Raw genomic sequence first — 16,593 nt, forward strand, 5'->3', positions numbered from 1 at the left:
TTTTGAGCTAAGATCATCTCTAACTGTAAAAATGAGACTAAGCGCTCACACATTTAGAGATAGAGAGAGGAAGATATAAGAAACTGCTTGTATGCGAAAGATTCTGTAAATACTGTACAGAGGGAGCAGTGGAAGATGAAATGCATTTTCTCTGTCAGTGTCCTCATTACGATTTTGAATGAAAAAGTTATTCAAAGAAGTCGCCAATATTTCCCCAAGTTTTTCATATCTCAACCAACAACAAAAGACTATATTATTGCTAAAGTCTCCCAACCCATTTATTTTTCAAAGAGTCGGACAATTCATCTCCCACTGCCTCCTGAGAAGAAATCAAACCCCCTAATAGCATGACAAGAATAGTTTAATAGAATAGAATAGATCAGAATAGCAGTTACTTTGTTCCTATTACCTGGTCACATATTGTATATCTACTTTTTACCCTGTATGTATTCCAACGTTATTAGGTTTAAGTAGAGATAGTAGGTTCGATATATATCGTACACGTAGAAGTTGTTAGCAAATAGTCTTATATCACCACATTTTTCTTGTTAATGTCTGTATGCAATTAGCCCTCGGGCATGAATTTGCAATAAACATCAATTAATTAATTAGTACAAATTAATTTGCACTAATTAATTAATTAATTAATTAGTTATTAATTAGTTATTATGCATATCCACAATAAAATCACGGCATAGATGTAATGTTTTGAAAACGGTTCATATTTGTGGAAAGGTGGATTTTTCCTGTTCCTTGGTTCCCAAGTAAAAAAGGGCTTGAAGTAGCCGGTTGTAGCGGCTTTACTGTAAATGACCGCGGGTAAGCCCGGATCGAACGCCCGTTCTATTCGAATGACGTCATATCGAACAAGATTCGCGGGTTCGGGGGATTCGATCTCCATAGTAGCAGAGTGGGACTTTTGGGCCCAAATCTGACCATCGTGTACATTGATATAATTATAGTATGAAGTGACAACAGTTGGAAGCTATCCCCTACATTATTGGTTAGGATTTTTTCTGCATGTATGTACTGAATATACTTCAGCTACAAATTCTTCCTATTCACCAAGCTTAAGAAAAGTATCAACTTAAAGATTTACATGCATCTCAAGCAGTAACTTGAATAAAATGAGCAAGATGTTATGACGTCAACATTATCAACGTGAACTAAAAGCGCCACATAGCAGATGACAAGAAAACTGCACCCAAGGAATTTTTAAGCATAAAGGCAATAATATTTCATGGGACAAAAGAATTATTATTATTATTCATTAATGTTAATATTCAACCAGCTAGTTTCAGACAATCAAAACACACCCAGATTGCGTAAGATTTTTCGAAGCTTGTTTATCAGACTTCAGTTCGAAAGAGATACACATCTAGCTCACATCGGAGAGGCACAACAGCAGAAAGAAAACAGCGGGAAGATCGTCGTCACCATAAAATCATTAAAGGTTTTCTGACTGGCTTGAACGGTAAGTTGTGGCTGAAACTTCAGGTAAGGTCTGGTATTTTCTGTACATACATGAGAGAATTCAAAGAGGCTGGAATAGAAGATAGCTGACCACAAGAGACATTGGTATTATGCAATAAGAGAAAATGTATTCATTTTTCCCCAAGAAAGAACAAAATTTAATGCTATGGCAAGATTGTGTTTCTAATGAATTTCAAAAATTGTGTCCATACGAACTAGGCACAATATGGAAGTACTCAATGCATTCACATAAAACGGCCAAATATTTGCTTTTTCGGCTTATCCCCAAGTCTGAAAATGTAAAATTTGTCTTAACAACTAACACGTCAGCAAAATGCACCAGATCTCAAGAGTAAACAACTTGCTAAACATTAATATTCAAACAGCGTAAATCAGACAATCAACCAACTGTACATGTATATCAAGATTAAATGTATGGTGGATGATGGCTTTTTAAACAGTTGTTTCGACATGTTCACTAAAATAATCTGGAGGTTAAACCATACAAATAGTTTGAATTTTAGAAATGCTAGGAAAAGCTGGTATGAATCTGTAAAGAACATTCCAGTACCCTGTAAGTCTGTACCCAAATATTAATATGCAGATAGCCAGGCTCAGACTGATTAAAAACTGTTGATATTTGGGGCCTGCTTGGGGGAGTCCCGACAACGCTCTACGCAAAATTTTGAGAGCTGGCTACGTATTACTCTGAATTCAGAAAACTCTCGATTACGCTTTACGTTAAATTCCAAGTGGCTAGAACGCATTATGTAGAGTTAAAACGGCGAATACGCTCTACGCAAAATGCGCCAATTACGCTCTACGATGAATTAGAGTGGTCCATCTACGCTCTATGATCTACGTAGAATTAAAACGGCTGATTATGCTCTACGGAAAAGGACATGCATATTTCCATATCCTTCTCAGGGGAGGAGCTAGTATTATAACAAAAAGAATTTTGTCGGGTTCAAGACTGCAGCTAAAAGATTATATAATTATAATAAATTCACCCAGAAGGAGTGAAGTCTATTTGGCTTTTCTGTTCTTTCTGATTTGTGTTTGTGTGTGTCTGTGTGTGGTGTTTCTGCATTGACACAAGACATACTACCAAGTATATTCACCAGATTTAATTCATTCACATGAAAAAAATTACCTTCAAGTTGTCATTTCTTCTTTCTCCTTATCCTTCTACTTCTACCATCTGGGGTGTTGCGGGGAGGAATAGTTGGTGGCCAATTCACCTTGTATATACTATGTATGAATTTTAGTTTAGAGCTTCCACAGACTAAACTAGTAGCACTGCGCACATATTCATCATCATCATATTGAGCACATATTGAAGGATATTGAAAATGGAAGCCTTCTATCTCTAATATGCCTTTTACCATGGTTCACTTTAGGAGTGAAGTGTACCTGTATTGGGCATGTCTTTCTGTGTGTCTGTTTGTTTCTGATCTACTTGCAAAGGATGGGCAAAGGGTGTAAAGTCTGTCATCACTGATTGATTCCTGCTACTTCTCCTGTGTAGACTACAGGACGACATGGGAAGGAAGCTGCGACACGTGCTGATTTTTCTTCTCATCATCCTGAAGGAGCCCAACATGCCAGAAGCTGACTGCAGCGCTAGCTGTGTGAAACACGCGTACTACCCGAGTTTTAAAAACTGCGATTGTCCCAACCTGGGCCTTACTAACATCCCTCAGAACCTTCCATCATCCACATACAAGTTAAATTTAACCAATAATGAGATAACTAGTATTCAACCTGGCGTACTCTCAACTCTACCCTCGCTCACAGAATTGTTTTTGGGATCTAACAACATAACCAGCCTTAAGTTTGGTGCACTCTCAAATTTACCCAAGCTCATCAAGTTGGCCATTGAGTCAAACCAAATATCCAGCATTGATGTAGGTGCAATCTCAAATCTACGCTATCTCAATCGCTTGTCACTTAAATCCAACCAACTATCCATTATTAAGGCTGGCACATTCTCTGATCTACCTTATCTCGGAGATTTGAACCTTTGCTCCAACAAGATAACCAGCATTCAGGCTGGAGCATTCTCTAATGTACCTTATCTCGGACTTTTGGACCTTGGCTCCAACAAGATAACTAGCATTCAGGTTGGTGCATTCGCAAATCTACCATACCTCTCTACCTTACGCCTTGACCACAACCTTATATCCAGCATTCCAGCTGCTGCGCTCTCAAATCTAACTATCAAATCTGTAAACCATCAAATAACGTTGGTGCTTGAACGCAATCAAATATCCAGCATACAGGTTGGCAAATATTTGTTTAGTATAGTTAAATTGAACATTGGCTTCAACCAAAATTTATCAAACATTCAGGTCGGTGTCTTCTCAAATCTCCCCAACATTGTCAAATTGTACCTGTACTCCAACAACATATCCAGACTTCAGGTTGGCACATTCTCAAATCTACCCAAGCTTTGGTGTTTGAAGCTGCACGAGAACAACATAAGTAGCATTCAGGCAGGTGCATTCTCAAATCTACCCAGGCTCGAATATTTGGATATGTGGTCCAATAACTTAATCAGCATTCAGGCTGGCACATTCTCAAATCTACCCATTCTTAACAGATTGTACCTGAACTCCAGCAACATACACAGCATTCAAGTTGGCGCAATCTCAAATCTATCCAAGCTCCGTTTGTTGAACCTGCATAACAACCCTTGGCAGTGCGACTGTAAGATGGCTCCATTAAAGCAAGCAATGATCAAATGTTCTAAAGTTGTAGACCAGATAACATGTGCCCAACCTGAAAAACTTAAAGGGCGAAAACTTAAAGATATCAGTCCTGAAGATCTGGTCTGTAATGACCCAACCGAATCAACACCAAGTGTTGAGGCCCAAAGCTCATTTGCAGTAGTGTCAACATCTTCATTTGGCAATACAGAAAACAATGTGAGCCCAACAGAACATCATATTGCCTCTACATTTGTCACACTGATCAGTAATGACCCAACAAAATCAACACCACCTGCAAATGTCCAAAACTTATTTAGCTCATCTGTAGTGTCAACACCTTCATTTGGCAACACTGAAAACGATGTAACCTCAACAGAACATCCTATAAGCTCCACATTTTCCACACAGCTGGCTGCTCACCAATTGCAAAGCGCAAATAATTGTTACAATGGTACAATCACGACTCACTGGTACTTCAAACGCAATGTTGACTCAACACATGACACTGAATGGAAAAGGCCAACAGCTTCAACTGTTGCTGTCACTGGTACCTCCCATGAATCTGGTCCCAGTTTCCCCCTAGTACCGGTTGTCATTTCAGCTGTTCTTGGTTCAGTGGTATTTCTCATTGTTACTATCATTTTCACAATCTGGTACAAAAGAAGGGGGAGGGATTCTGATTCAGGTTTGAACTCCAACCCTACTTTGCATAACACGAAAGATGGTCAACTTGATCAGACAGGGCAGGGTCAGTCTCTGACCATCACTGAATCCGACACAAGCACCACAGCTGTTGTAGTAACTAGCGGTCTTGATCATGAGTATGAAGATATAGACCAACATAATCAGACAAGGCAGGACCGGTCTTGGGTCACCACTGAATCCAACAGAAAAACACCATCTGTAATAACTAGGCGTGATTCTGATCACCAGTATGAAGATGTAGACAGACATAATCAGAAAAGGCAGGGCCAGGCTCAGACCATACCTACATCCAACACAAAAACAGTAGATGTTGTAACTAGTAATCACCAGTATGAAAATATGAAACAACAGAATCAGGCAAAGCCAACTGCTCCAAACCCAAGTGCTGAATCCTTGGACTGCAAAAGTCCATTATATAAGGAAGGGCAAACTGCCTCAAACATAGCCACTGATTCCTTGGACAATAAAAGTCCAATATATGTTGACAGCCACTCCACAGAGAATGGCAGGTCTACCAGTCCATTATATAACACAGACACAACCACTGGGTCCTTGCACACTCGAAGTCAATTATACAACAGAGGGCGACAGCCAAATTCTATGTAATACTATACAGGCGTGAAAACACCAGCAAAGGACCCAACTACAGAAATAGCCAGTGGTCATTATCAGACAGGACTGGGTCTGTATCAGGCCATAACTCAATCTTTGGATATTGAAAATTTATCACATGATACACTACTAGCTGCCTTACAGACAAATCCAATGTATGTAGGTGTGAAAACAACAGAAAATGAGCCAAAACCTACAGAAATAGCCAGTGGTCATGATCACACACGACTGGGTCAGTATCAGGCCTTGGATCTTCAATCCTTGGAAATTAAAACAAAAAAAAATATTGTGTGAACCATTGCTAGCTGCCCTACAGATAAATCCTATATCATATGTATGTAGGTGTGAAAACACCACCAAAGGACCCAAAAACTACATATACCAACATAACCAGCTGCAGTGGCCATGATCAGACAGGACTGGCCCAGGCTCAGTCAAACACTGAATCCTTGAGTCATGTCAGAAATCCATCATATACCACAGGGCCAGCTGTCATGCAGGCTCACAAGTCTGAAGATATGGTTAAAAGGTTCAACTTGAAAGGTTCAACTTGAAAGAAACATCCCAATCTATAATTAGCAATAGGCTCTTAGACCGCCGAACAGAAACAATTATCTTAAAGATGAACGTCTACAACCACCCACCCACCCCTCTTTTTAAAGGCCCTGCATGCACCTTTCCCATAGGTGGGGGCCTGTATGCCTTTTTTCATAAGGCCTTTTAAGTCTTCATAATCCGTAGGCAGCCTCCCCAAAAATCAAGTTGAACGTAAGTCGTAATCAGCTGTGAGACTGGGCCAGGCTCAGGCCATCAGCTTAAAGGCAATCTTCTAATTAATTTAAAATTAGCAATAGGCTCTTGGTCAGTCTTGGACCACCCAACAAAAGCGATTATCTTAAAAAATAATGAACTTAAACCCTTACCAGGCTCTTTGTAAAGGCGCTGCACTCAACTTTTCCATATATCCATTTAACCAACTTTTACCAAACACCATGCTGCAACAATGCCTAACAAAGCTATAGGAGAGAGTGAGACTGAGTGAGTGAGTGAGTGTAGCCAAGCATTTTCAGTTTCTGCAATTCGTAGGGAAAACCGGTTTATCCCTAATACAATTTATTGTATTTTGTAGTGAGGTAGCCAAAATTGGCACACTTGCATCATTTGATTTAGTGTAATAAATACTAAAGCAGTTCTCCTGAATTCAGAATTCAGCTGCGACTGCTGTGCAGTAGTGGACCCGTAAGGCTTAAGGGCTATAGAAATTGAGATGTGCACCGGGTTATACGAATGCCAAAAGTTGTGAGAAAAATTGTGACTAAATGGGCAACTTCAAGCTGAAACTTGAAACTTACTCACAAAATCAGTCATGTTTCTCAGCACACAAAAAGTAAGCAATACAGAATGAGATCACATTCTAGACAATCATAACTAAACAGGCTTTTAAAAGATATGAAACACAATCAATTAAATAAACAGACGTGTAATCAAAAGTCCCAGTGATATAAGCAGCCCTGGCTCATCCCATGAATCATACTAAAGTAAAAGTATTATAGTAAAGGTTGAAGTAATGACAGATGTGATCAAGGAAATTCGAAGGTTTTTGTGTTAGGTTTGATTAGTTCTGTTGTACTGTACAGAGTGGAGATCATCATCTGATTCATTTGGCTGTGGTGTAAGGGTATGCCACCCCTTATTTTGTACTTGTTTAGCACATAAAACAGTAATGTTTAGGGAATCAATAAAATAATGATAATGCTTCAGTCTGTACAAATAAGCAATCGTGCTGAAGGCTGGAAAAACTGGGTGCTGTGCACCCAATTTTCTCTGTGGGTGCACTGGTGCACCCAAATATTTTGGTAGATGTTTAATGTTGAATTTATAATAGTATGCAGGATATTATTGGCATCTAAGTGTCAGAAAAATTATGAAATCTTTGTTGTACTACTAGTGTAAGAATTTGAAGTTAGCTCTCATTTCAGATTCAAGCTTAGAAGAGGAGAAGAAAGATTTGTAAATAGGTTTTGTTTTATATGGTGCACCCCAAAATTTTTTGTGTACCTAATATTTTAGGTTGGGTACACCAGTGCACCTATTCCCATAATGAATTTTGGGCCCTGGTGCTTATAAACCTGCAATTCTCCTGCATTCAGTCTCCTAGTGTCACCGACGAAAGGTAGTGGATGCTACCTGAACCATCTGACCATTTCCAAAATCATATCCAGTTGCTTGTCAATAATTGACTGCTTTTTGGCATAAATAAACAATCAACTTGTAAGCATTCCAAATGTCTATCTCATTGCAGGTCACACTAATACTTCTTAGTATGTTTGATTACCAATTTGTTATTTAATGATATGAGATCAATATTTATTTAGCTATTCAGTTATGTTAGATGAGCAATAACTCTTTTCAATTTTCATTTATTGTATGCCATGCTAGTGGTTGAGCCAGTAAAGGTGAGTCTCACCCATCCTTCAGCCTAATATGGTAGCCTTTTGGTACCAACTTTGTTGTTCTGTTTCTGTATTGGTATAGCCGGTATAACCGCCCTTCGGCGTAACACATCAGCTTCTGTGTCTGTATAGCCGGTAGAACCACCCTTCGGCATAACACACCAGCTTCTGTGTCTGTATAGCCGGTAGAACCGCCCTTCGGCGAAACACACCAGCTTCTGTGTCTGTATATATACATGTAGCCGGTACAACAGCCCTTCGGCGTAACACACCAGCTTCTGTATCTGTATATAGCTGGTATAACAGCCATTCGGCGTAACACACCAGCTTCTGTATCTGTATAGCCGGTATAACCCCCCTTCGGCGTAACACACCAGCTACTGTATCTGTATAGCCGGTATAACAGCCCTTCGGCGTAACACACCAGCTTCTGTATCAGTATAGCCGGTATAACCGCCCTTCGGCGTAACACACAGCTTCTGTGTCTGTATAGCCGGTATAACAGCCCTTCGGCGTAACACACCAGCTTCGCAGGCATGCGGCGCGGCGGCAGCTAGCTATATCACACCGAGCGACACACAAAATTAACATCTAAGAAAATGACCAGATCACTGGGGATGATCAAAAGATGCGCACATTTTATGGATCAGACATTGTTAAAAATTGTAATAGAATGCCTTGTAATCACATTGATTATTGTAGCCCAGTTTGGTCATGCACAACTAAAACTAACATAAACCTTTTTACAACGCATGCAGAACAAGGCAACTCGTCTGTTTCAGTCGAAGCCACAGTGGAAACCTGTGCACACGAGATTGTTAATAAACACCATGACAACATTTAAAAGGATAACACTCACTAACGAACCTATTTGTATCAGTAGGCAACTGCGTTCTGTCAACAACTTGCATAGCTAGCTATAGAACCCGTTTTGCTGCTAAACAGTCTTTTCTGTTAGACAAACCTAGAACTAACGCACGGAAGAAGTGTTTCATGTACAGGGCTGTTAGTGTGTGGAATAACCTTCCAATTGTTATGCAGTCCACACAATCCCTGAGAATGTTTAAGGACGGTTTGCACAAATACCTCCATCAGTAGGTCACAAGCACTGTTCGACAGGATTGTCAGTTTTTTTTAAATTATGTATATTGTAAATATGTTATTGACTGATTTAGATGTGTTTTGTGATTTGTCCAGTTGTCAACTATGTTTGTATAATGTATTGTCTGTATGTAGGAATATCAGAAAGACTAGCGGCGGACCCTAGGGTCCACCGCTAATGGTTATTCTAATAAAGTTTCAAAGTTTCAAAGCGACTTGTTACACTTAATCTTTGCCCTTTTGATTGCAGGAACTGTTTAAAGCTTTCTAGTGATGATACCCCAACTGTGCTTGGTGGCAACTAGTTCCAGTCTACGATAGTTCCGGGGAAATACAAGTTTTTGAATACCTCAATTCTTGGTTGATAACTCTGATATTTGAAGGCTTGACGGGGTTAGGCAGCTGGGAGAGGGTTAAGTGGATATTTGTAGGAAATGAATCTAATGCCTTTACTGTTCAATGATAAGTACTACAACTGAAGCTTGTATATGAAGTAAGTAACATGTTAAAACTAAATGTAGTAGAAATGTTTTTCTTAATAAGGCCTCACCAATTTAATTTCTTGGTTAGCGGATTTTTCTAGAAAAATAATGGAGCCGGCAGGCGAAAAAAAACAGGCCTAGGCATCCTATTATGGCCCAAAATGGTACGATAGGCGCCATGAAGTCAACACACCAAGCTGGTTGAAAATTCAAACAATGAATTTTGAACTTTTAATGATACTTACTGAATAACTGTAACAACTAGGAAGAAAAGGACTGTCTTCAATTGTTCAGGGCAAGATATGAGCATTTTGCAGTTGATTCTGAATTTTTTTTTGTTGCAAGTCCAAAAAAAATGAAGCGGGCGAATCTGTTAACCAAAAAATTAAATTGGTGTGGCCTAAGTAACATGATTGTACCATTTATTGCGCCTACAATTTTATTGTAATATGATGCATTTATTGTTGGTAAGTACTGAGTACTGAAGCTTGCATCTTAATAAGTAACTTAAAATTCAACTTAAAATCTAGAACATGTTCAATGAAAGAAGTGTTTAGAAGACAGGTTCTTTTTAAATAAGCAACATAATTGTATAACATATTGCTCAAACAATTTTTGTATGATGGCAGATTGTGCAGTACATTTGCAGGTCCAGAACTGAGTCAAATGAAATTGAATGAACATTTTGTATGTATGCATGAGGATGGTGGTTCCAACTCTAGGAATATCATCTGAAGAAGCGATATACAAGTTATACATGATTGTATGTTGATGTGTATAATTTTCAGTAGTCATGGTTTAGACACTAGTTAGATTTTTTTTATTAGAAGAATTGTAACAGTTCTTTTTACAAATTTTGAGACAGCATGTGCACATATCTTAAACCATTTTCTGTCAATTGTGAAGCTTGGTTCTATGGTCGAAGAACAAAACACTGATTGTGATTCACGTGCATAATTGTCAGCAGACATAGTTTCAACAGATTAAGAGAGATCTTTAAAATAATTGTTTTTATTACAATTCTTGAGACAGCTTAAGACAGCATGTTCACATATCTCACATGAAAATATACTATATATATTAGTATGCCAATTGTGAAGCTTGCATGGTTTTATTCAATAAAGAAAAACACTGATGAACGGCGTAATACCTGCACAGTCATTACTAGTGATTAGCAACAAGTGTCAAAAATACTGATTATGATAACTTCAAGAGGCTTTATCTAGTTTATCTACTTGGTTCTTCAAGTACAATTTGGAAGAACTTGACGCAACACAAAAGTTAGGCCAAGTCACCATATCGCAAAACAAATAATAATCGAGTGGTGTATGGCAAAAGTTTGAATAAGATCATGTGGACATATTTTTAAGGCATCTTCTTGCCAAATTTCAAGTCATTTGCTAATATAGGGTGTATAAGTCAAAATATATTATATTCCAAGTGACGTCACAATGGACGGACATCTCGCGAGACTACGTCTACGCGAGAGGTCAGGCCATGTGACAAAACCCTTTCACTTCACCAGTTTTTGCGAAGCCGCGGACGCGTGAAGGTGGCTGGATTATTAGTTCCGTCTGCGGGTTTCTTTTCTACGTTTCTCGGCCGCCATCAAGGTTACCAGAAATCATGAGCCAAGTTCCGGGAAAGACCGTGTCTACGGTACCAACTTTAGGAGGTACTGTTTGGCGGTAGGGGCTTGGGAAAATAGGTTATTTAGGTGGAGTAAGGAAAGTTTTAGCACTGTGGCACTCGGGCTTCCCAAACCGGAACATGTGCGCGCTTGTTTCATATTTCGAACATGTGCGCGCTTGTTTCATAGTTCGAACATGTGCGCGCTTGTTTCTGTGACGAGGGCCCCTTTGGTTTTACCTTTATCTGGTTGTAACTTGGTTTGTTTCTGTTTATGCAGCGACTACAGCGGCGTAGTCGCTGCATAAACAGAAGTAGTCCCTGGCACATCACAAAAGTGATGTGCCAGGGAGTTGATCACCCCCCATCAATCACTATTAACAACTATGAGCTGGAGGTTGTGCCCAAGTTTACCTACCTAGGCTCCACCGTGACCAACAACCTCTCCCTGGAAGCTGAACTAAATGGCAGAATAGGGCGAGCAGCAACCACCTTCGCCAGGCTACAGAAGAGAGTCTGGGGTAATCAGAAGCTCACAATTCACACAAAGATTGCTGCATATAGAGCATGTGTCCTCAGTGTTCTGCTTTATGGCAGCGAAACATGGTCCCTGTATTCCAGCCAGGAAAAGAAGCTTAACACATCTCACATGCGTAGTTTACGTAGAATTCTAAATATTAAACGGAATGACTATGTAACCAATGTAGACGTCCTCACACGTGCTAGTATCCCTAGTTTGTACACACTGCTGAAACAGCGCCTACTCCGTTGGCTTGGACATGTGTGCCGCATGCCAGATGGGAGAATCCCAAAGGGCTTGTTGTATAGTAATAATAATAATGGTTTATTCGTCATTCATCACTTGTACAGAAAGGCAGGTTCCATATAATTGGGACCTGAATTGTTCTGACAATTACACAATTGATTATTGATAAAACGTTAGCACACATTAAAATCATTATACGTCAATAATTATTAATATAAAATACGTTAAAAGGTCGTTCATTTGAAATATCAGATGTACACACAAATAACAGGCAGGGTAAACGATTCTATGAACAGTAATATATATATGTATAATGCGTACTCTGAAGTAAATGGCAACAAACAGGGATACACAGTACGAATCTGCCAGAGTCAGCTAGGAATTCAGCATCCGAATCATGTAAGGGATCACACTAGATCTATATCTTTCAGTTCTACAGAACACAGAGTCAAGTTTGTGGGATGAGCGGGTCGTCCTGCCGCCAACCGAGGTTCTAGACGGTGGCAGTAGATGACGGTGCAGCTTAGAGTGTTCAAGGGACTTGGCAAAGGTCAAAGTAAGTGAACTGGCCAATGGGACAGGAGCACGCGGTTGTCCGCACCTGCGTTTTAAGGATGTAGTCAAACGGGACATGAAAGACATGGACATAGACATTAACACATGGGAGACTCTTACAACAAGCAGAACACTTTGGAGACAGGTAGTTAAGAAGGTATTACAACGGGGGGAAGAAAAACAGAGACTCCAATCAGAACACAGACGCTTTAAGCGTAAAGCAAAAAAAATAAGTACATGATGTAGAAGATGATTCTTCTTCATGGTCCTACGAGACCGATGAAATGCCTACTACAGCGGCGGGTGCGGCAACGGTGACGACCGCTCAGGTGGCCGTGCCGGGTGGGTCCAACCCCAAGGGTGCCAAGACAAGCACCGTGACGGCGACTACAGGGGGCGGAAAAGGGAAACACACCATGCCGAAAGCTTCGGGGCCAGTGACCGCTACCAGCTCGGCCACGACTACTGCGGTCCCAGGGACCAGCTCAGCGTCCGCCTCGGAGGTCCCCGCTCAGGGCGCGGAAACGCCGCAGGTACGAGTATTTGCCTCCGTTTTGATTTTGTTTGTTTGATCTGATTTTCCCAGACTCACGGGTGTACATTTTCGGTCGTATTCGGTGCTGAGGTGTTGCAGGAGAGTGAATGTTACAGGAGAGTCGAGACGAGTTGGTTAGCCAGGCAGGAATAAGACTAAGATCAGGAAAGAAGTGGGCAGCAGCAGAAGCAGTCGCCAGCGCAACAAGTAGACTTAAGCACAGAGACATCGTGGGAGTAGTAGCTCAAGGCAGGAGAGGGTTTGGAGCAGGAAGGGAAGGAACCCAGAGATGGGGTACTGCTAGCCCAAGGGAGAGGAGGGAACTGATCCAGAAGGAAGTTAGACAGCAGGAGGAAGAGGTTCGGAGATCAAGAGCAGTAAGCCAGGGGGTTCAAGGAGCTTGGACAAGATGGGAGGGAGTACGAGAAAGAAAGGTCATGTGGAATGAACTCATGTATAGTGAACCCTTGAAGATAAGATTCCTGCTGAAGTCTGTTTATGATCTTCTGCCAACAGCTGCAAACCTGAAGAGGTGGAGGAAGAAAGATGAAGACAAGTGTGAGCTCTGTGGCAAGACAGGGAACCTTAGCCACGTCCTAACAAGCTGTCCGGTTGCACTAGGCAAGGGGCGGTACACCTGGCGCCACAACCAAGTCCTGAAAGTGATAGCCAGTGCAGTAGAAGAACAGATAACGGAGAATAAGGTCAAGGGAAAGCAGAGGAAGGGATTGCAGTTCATCAGCTTTGTAAAGGAGGGATGGAGAGGAAAGAGTAAAGAGAAGAAGGAAAGAGAGCAGATAGGAATCATAGCATAAGCAAATGACTGGTCCTTACATGCTGATCTTGGCAAACAACTGGCCTTCCCGGCAGATATCATCGACACGAACCTAAGACCAGACTTGATCCTGTTTTCTAGGAAAACGACCCAGGTAGTGCTGCTAGAATTGACTGTTCCCTTGGAGGACAGGATGGAAGAAGCGAACGAGCGGAAACGAATGAAGTATCAGGAACTGGTGAGCAGATGTAGAGAGAAAGGTTGGAAGACCTGGTACTTCCCAGTGGAAGTAGGATGCAGGGGTTTCATAGGACAGACCTTGTGGAAGGCACTGGGACAGTTAGGAGTAACAGGAAAGAAGAGGAGAGAAGTAACTAAGAGAGTCACCAAGACCACCGTCGATGCCTCACTCTGGGTATGGACACTGAGGACTACCACCCAATAACCACTCGCCGGGCAGCGAGTGGCCGTCGCTGTCGCCCCGCTGGCTAGAGACGTACTGCAACAAGGGGCGAAACGTCAAGGAAAGCCAGTTTGCAGCTGAAGACGGCGAGTGGAGAGCAGAGTCCGACCCTCTGTATGATGTAAGATGCTCCGTCGGTTTTACGTCGGGTGGTTGGAATTTGTGATTTTGTTCTTGGCAGCGAGGAGGTGCGTTTTGCTAGATTGTTGGACGGTCTAGGGATTTCGCCGGACAGGTTGTTAGACAACCAGGAAGGACGAGAGAAACTGTTGAACACATTTTTGTTTTGTTTTGGAGATTGTCGGACAATCTGGGAGCGAGAAACTGTAGGGCAGTTTACGATACCACGTGGGTGGGTTAGAGTCTGTGGGGCAGTCTCTACTTTTCGTAAAAGACCGTGGGAAGGTCTGTGTTTTGTTTGGTATTTTCTGTGTGAACTTGTATAATCATAGAAATTGTACACTAAGTCAGTCTGAACGGTTTACATGATTTGGCGAAGGTACGTGATCGTGGAACTCTTGTTGGATATGAAGCCTAAAAACTACCCACATCCAGACGGATAAGGTTCGGGGTGACGCGCAGTATGAACAATGACAGTAGAACTACGGCAGAACCCACAAGGTTCCCCATGGTTGTCTTGTGAGCGAGCAGACAGATCTACATCCTGATCGCCTTACGCAGAATGAGCAAACTTTGCCTTCCACGGTTGGAGACATTTGGGCAGTATTCAGTTACTTAGGTTTGATTAAAAACCACCAATTCAATTGATTATTAACCAGGTACAAATCCAAAGACGGGCAAAGGCCACATTGTAGTGACCAATAGCCTGGTAGCAAGTAAAGTCACTATACAAACCCACGTGGTATTAAATATTGGATCAATCAGGATCCGTTCACCTGATTGATAATTCGAGCGCGATGATGTCATTGCTTGCTGCCCCTTTTCCCTGACATTTACTACCTTAATCTGATTGGAGTTGAAATAACACCGCGCTGCTAACGAGTCACGGCTTACAGCAGACTTTCGAGGTACAGAAGCACCAGACCGGCGGTGGGTCCAGCCTATCAAGAGGTGCAGCTACCCTCAAGTCGGCGTGCAGCGATGGAAAAACGGGTAGGATTTGTTACACTTATTAAGCTTTACAGACTACCATTGCCATTGCGACCTTGGCGCCCTCTCCGCGCTCCGGCCAAATTCAGGTTGCAGAGAGAGCGCCGTGAGAACGGCGTCTTAGTGGAATGAGAGTATAAGCCACAGAAATTGGCCTGGGCGCTCCGACCAATCTCAGGTCGCAGAGAGAGCGTCGTGAGAGCGCCGTCTTAGTGGAATGAGGACCTTGCACCCTTGATTTTATAGTTTGAGAATGGACCAAAAAAAAAGACTTAAAACATAAACGCACAGTCTCAACAAAATTCGTTATAAAATTCCGCAAAATACAGAAAACGTACAAAATTCGTTATTTATACCCGTAATTCATTAAGTGATCTGTGAAGTCTTTGGTAGCCCTTTAGTGTCACTGGCATTTAAGTCGCGCAGAGAGCGTAGAAAGCTGAAAGGTCGCCGAAGAGATTCGTGTTTTGTGGAGTTCGGCGCTCTCTACTAAAATATCATTACACGGAACAGTCGTACGATCGTCGCGTGATCGCAAACTGAGGGCATTCTTGGGATAGTCCTGCATGTCCAGCAAGATAAAGTAATGTTCCAAAAAAGTACCTTCCAAGTAGAGGTTTAGGTTTCGGTTATATTTGACATTTAGTCTTTATATCGGGGGTTGGGTTTTGCACTGGAATATTTCGAGGGTGAAAAAAATTCCAGTTCTATAAAAAAACTGCAAACACTACAAAAATATCACCAAACCCTAACCTCTGCTTGGAGACTAACGAAAAAAGGTTGTCTTAGATCAGCCTTGTTGTTGGTAGGTTCTGTTATAGCCTACTAGAAGATCCTACGACATAACTGTTACGAACGCCTGCGACGCATTCACAACGCATGTTTATTATTAACAATTATCTGGTTGTGTGAAATGCTAAAATGATCATCAACTAACATACGTTGGTAAAGGTTAAACATCCAGGTATAAAAAAAGCCAAAAATAGTAACTCAAGGAACTGGATATGGTTTTGGAAACGGTCAGATGTTTCAGATATCATTCACGACCATTCGTCAGTGACACTGGATAATTGCCAGAAAAGCAGGTTTATAAGCACAAAATATTAATTGATGCAAATAAGGGAAGACGAGTTTTAAGGTAAGGTAGTTGATGATACCTGAAACATCTGACCTTTTTGAAAATCATATCCAGATAATTAGGTAACTGTTTTTATCAGCTGGGA

The 16,593-nt window shown here is 41.3% G+C and overlaps 1 protein-coding gene across 1 annotated transcript in view; it reads left to right on the forward strand.

Moving 5' to 3' along the window:
* The window catches only part of LOC109465071 (putative insulin-like peptide receptor), a 32,715-nt gene extending 18,878 nt beyond the window's left edge, over window positions 1-13,837 (forward strand). Inside the window, exons 9-11 of the mRNA XM_019762211.1 lie at window positions 12,785-13,020; window positions 13,139-13,316; window positions 13,539-13,837. Coding sequence (XP_019617770.1) covers window positions 12,785-13,020; window positions 13,139-13,316; window positions 13,539-13,837 — 713 coding nt within the window. The remainder of the gene's footprint in view (window positions 1-12,784; window positions 13,021-13,138; window positions 13,317-13,538) is intronic.
* The last annotated feature ends 2,756 nt before the right edge of the window (window positions 13,838-16,593 follow it).

The sequence above is a fragment of the Branchiostoma belcheri genome, unplaced genomic scaffold, assembly GCF_001625305.1.
Source record: "Branchiostoma belcheri isolate BF01 breed outbred unplaced genomic scaffold, Haploidv18h27 scaffold147, whole genome shotgun sequence".
Lineage (NCBI taxonomy): Eukaryota > Metazoa > Chordata > Leptocardii > Amphioxiformes > Branchiostomatidae > Branchiostoma > Branchiostoma belcheri.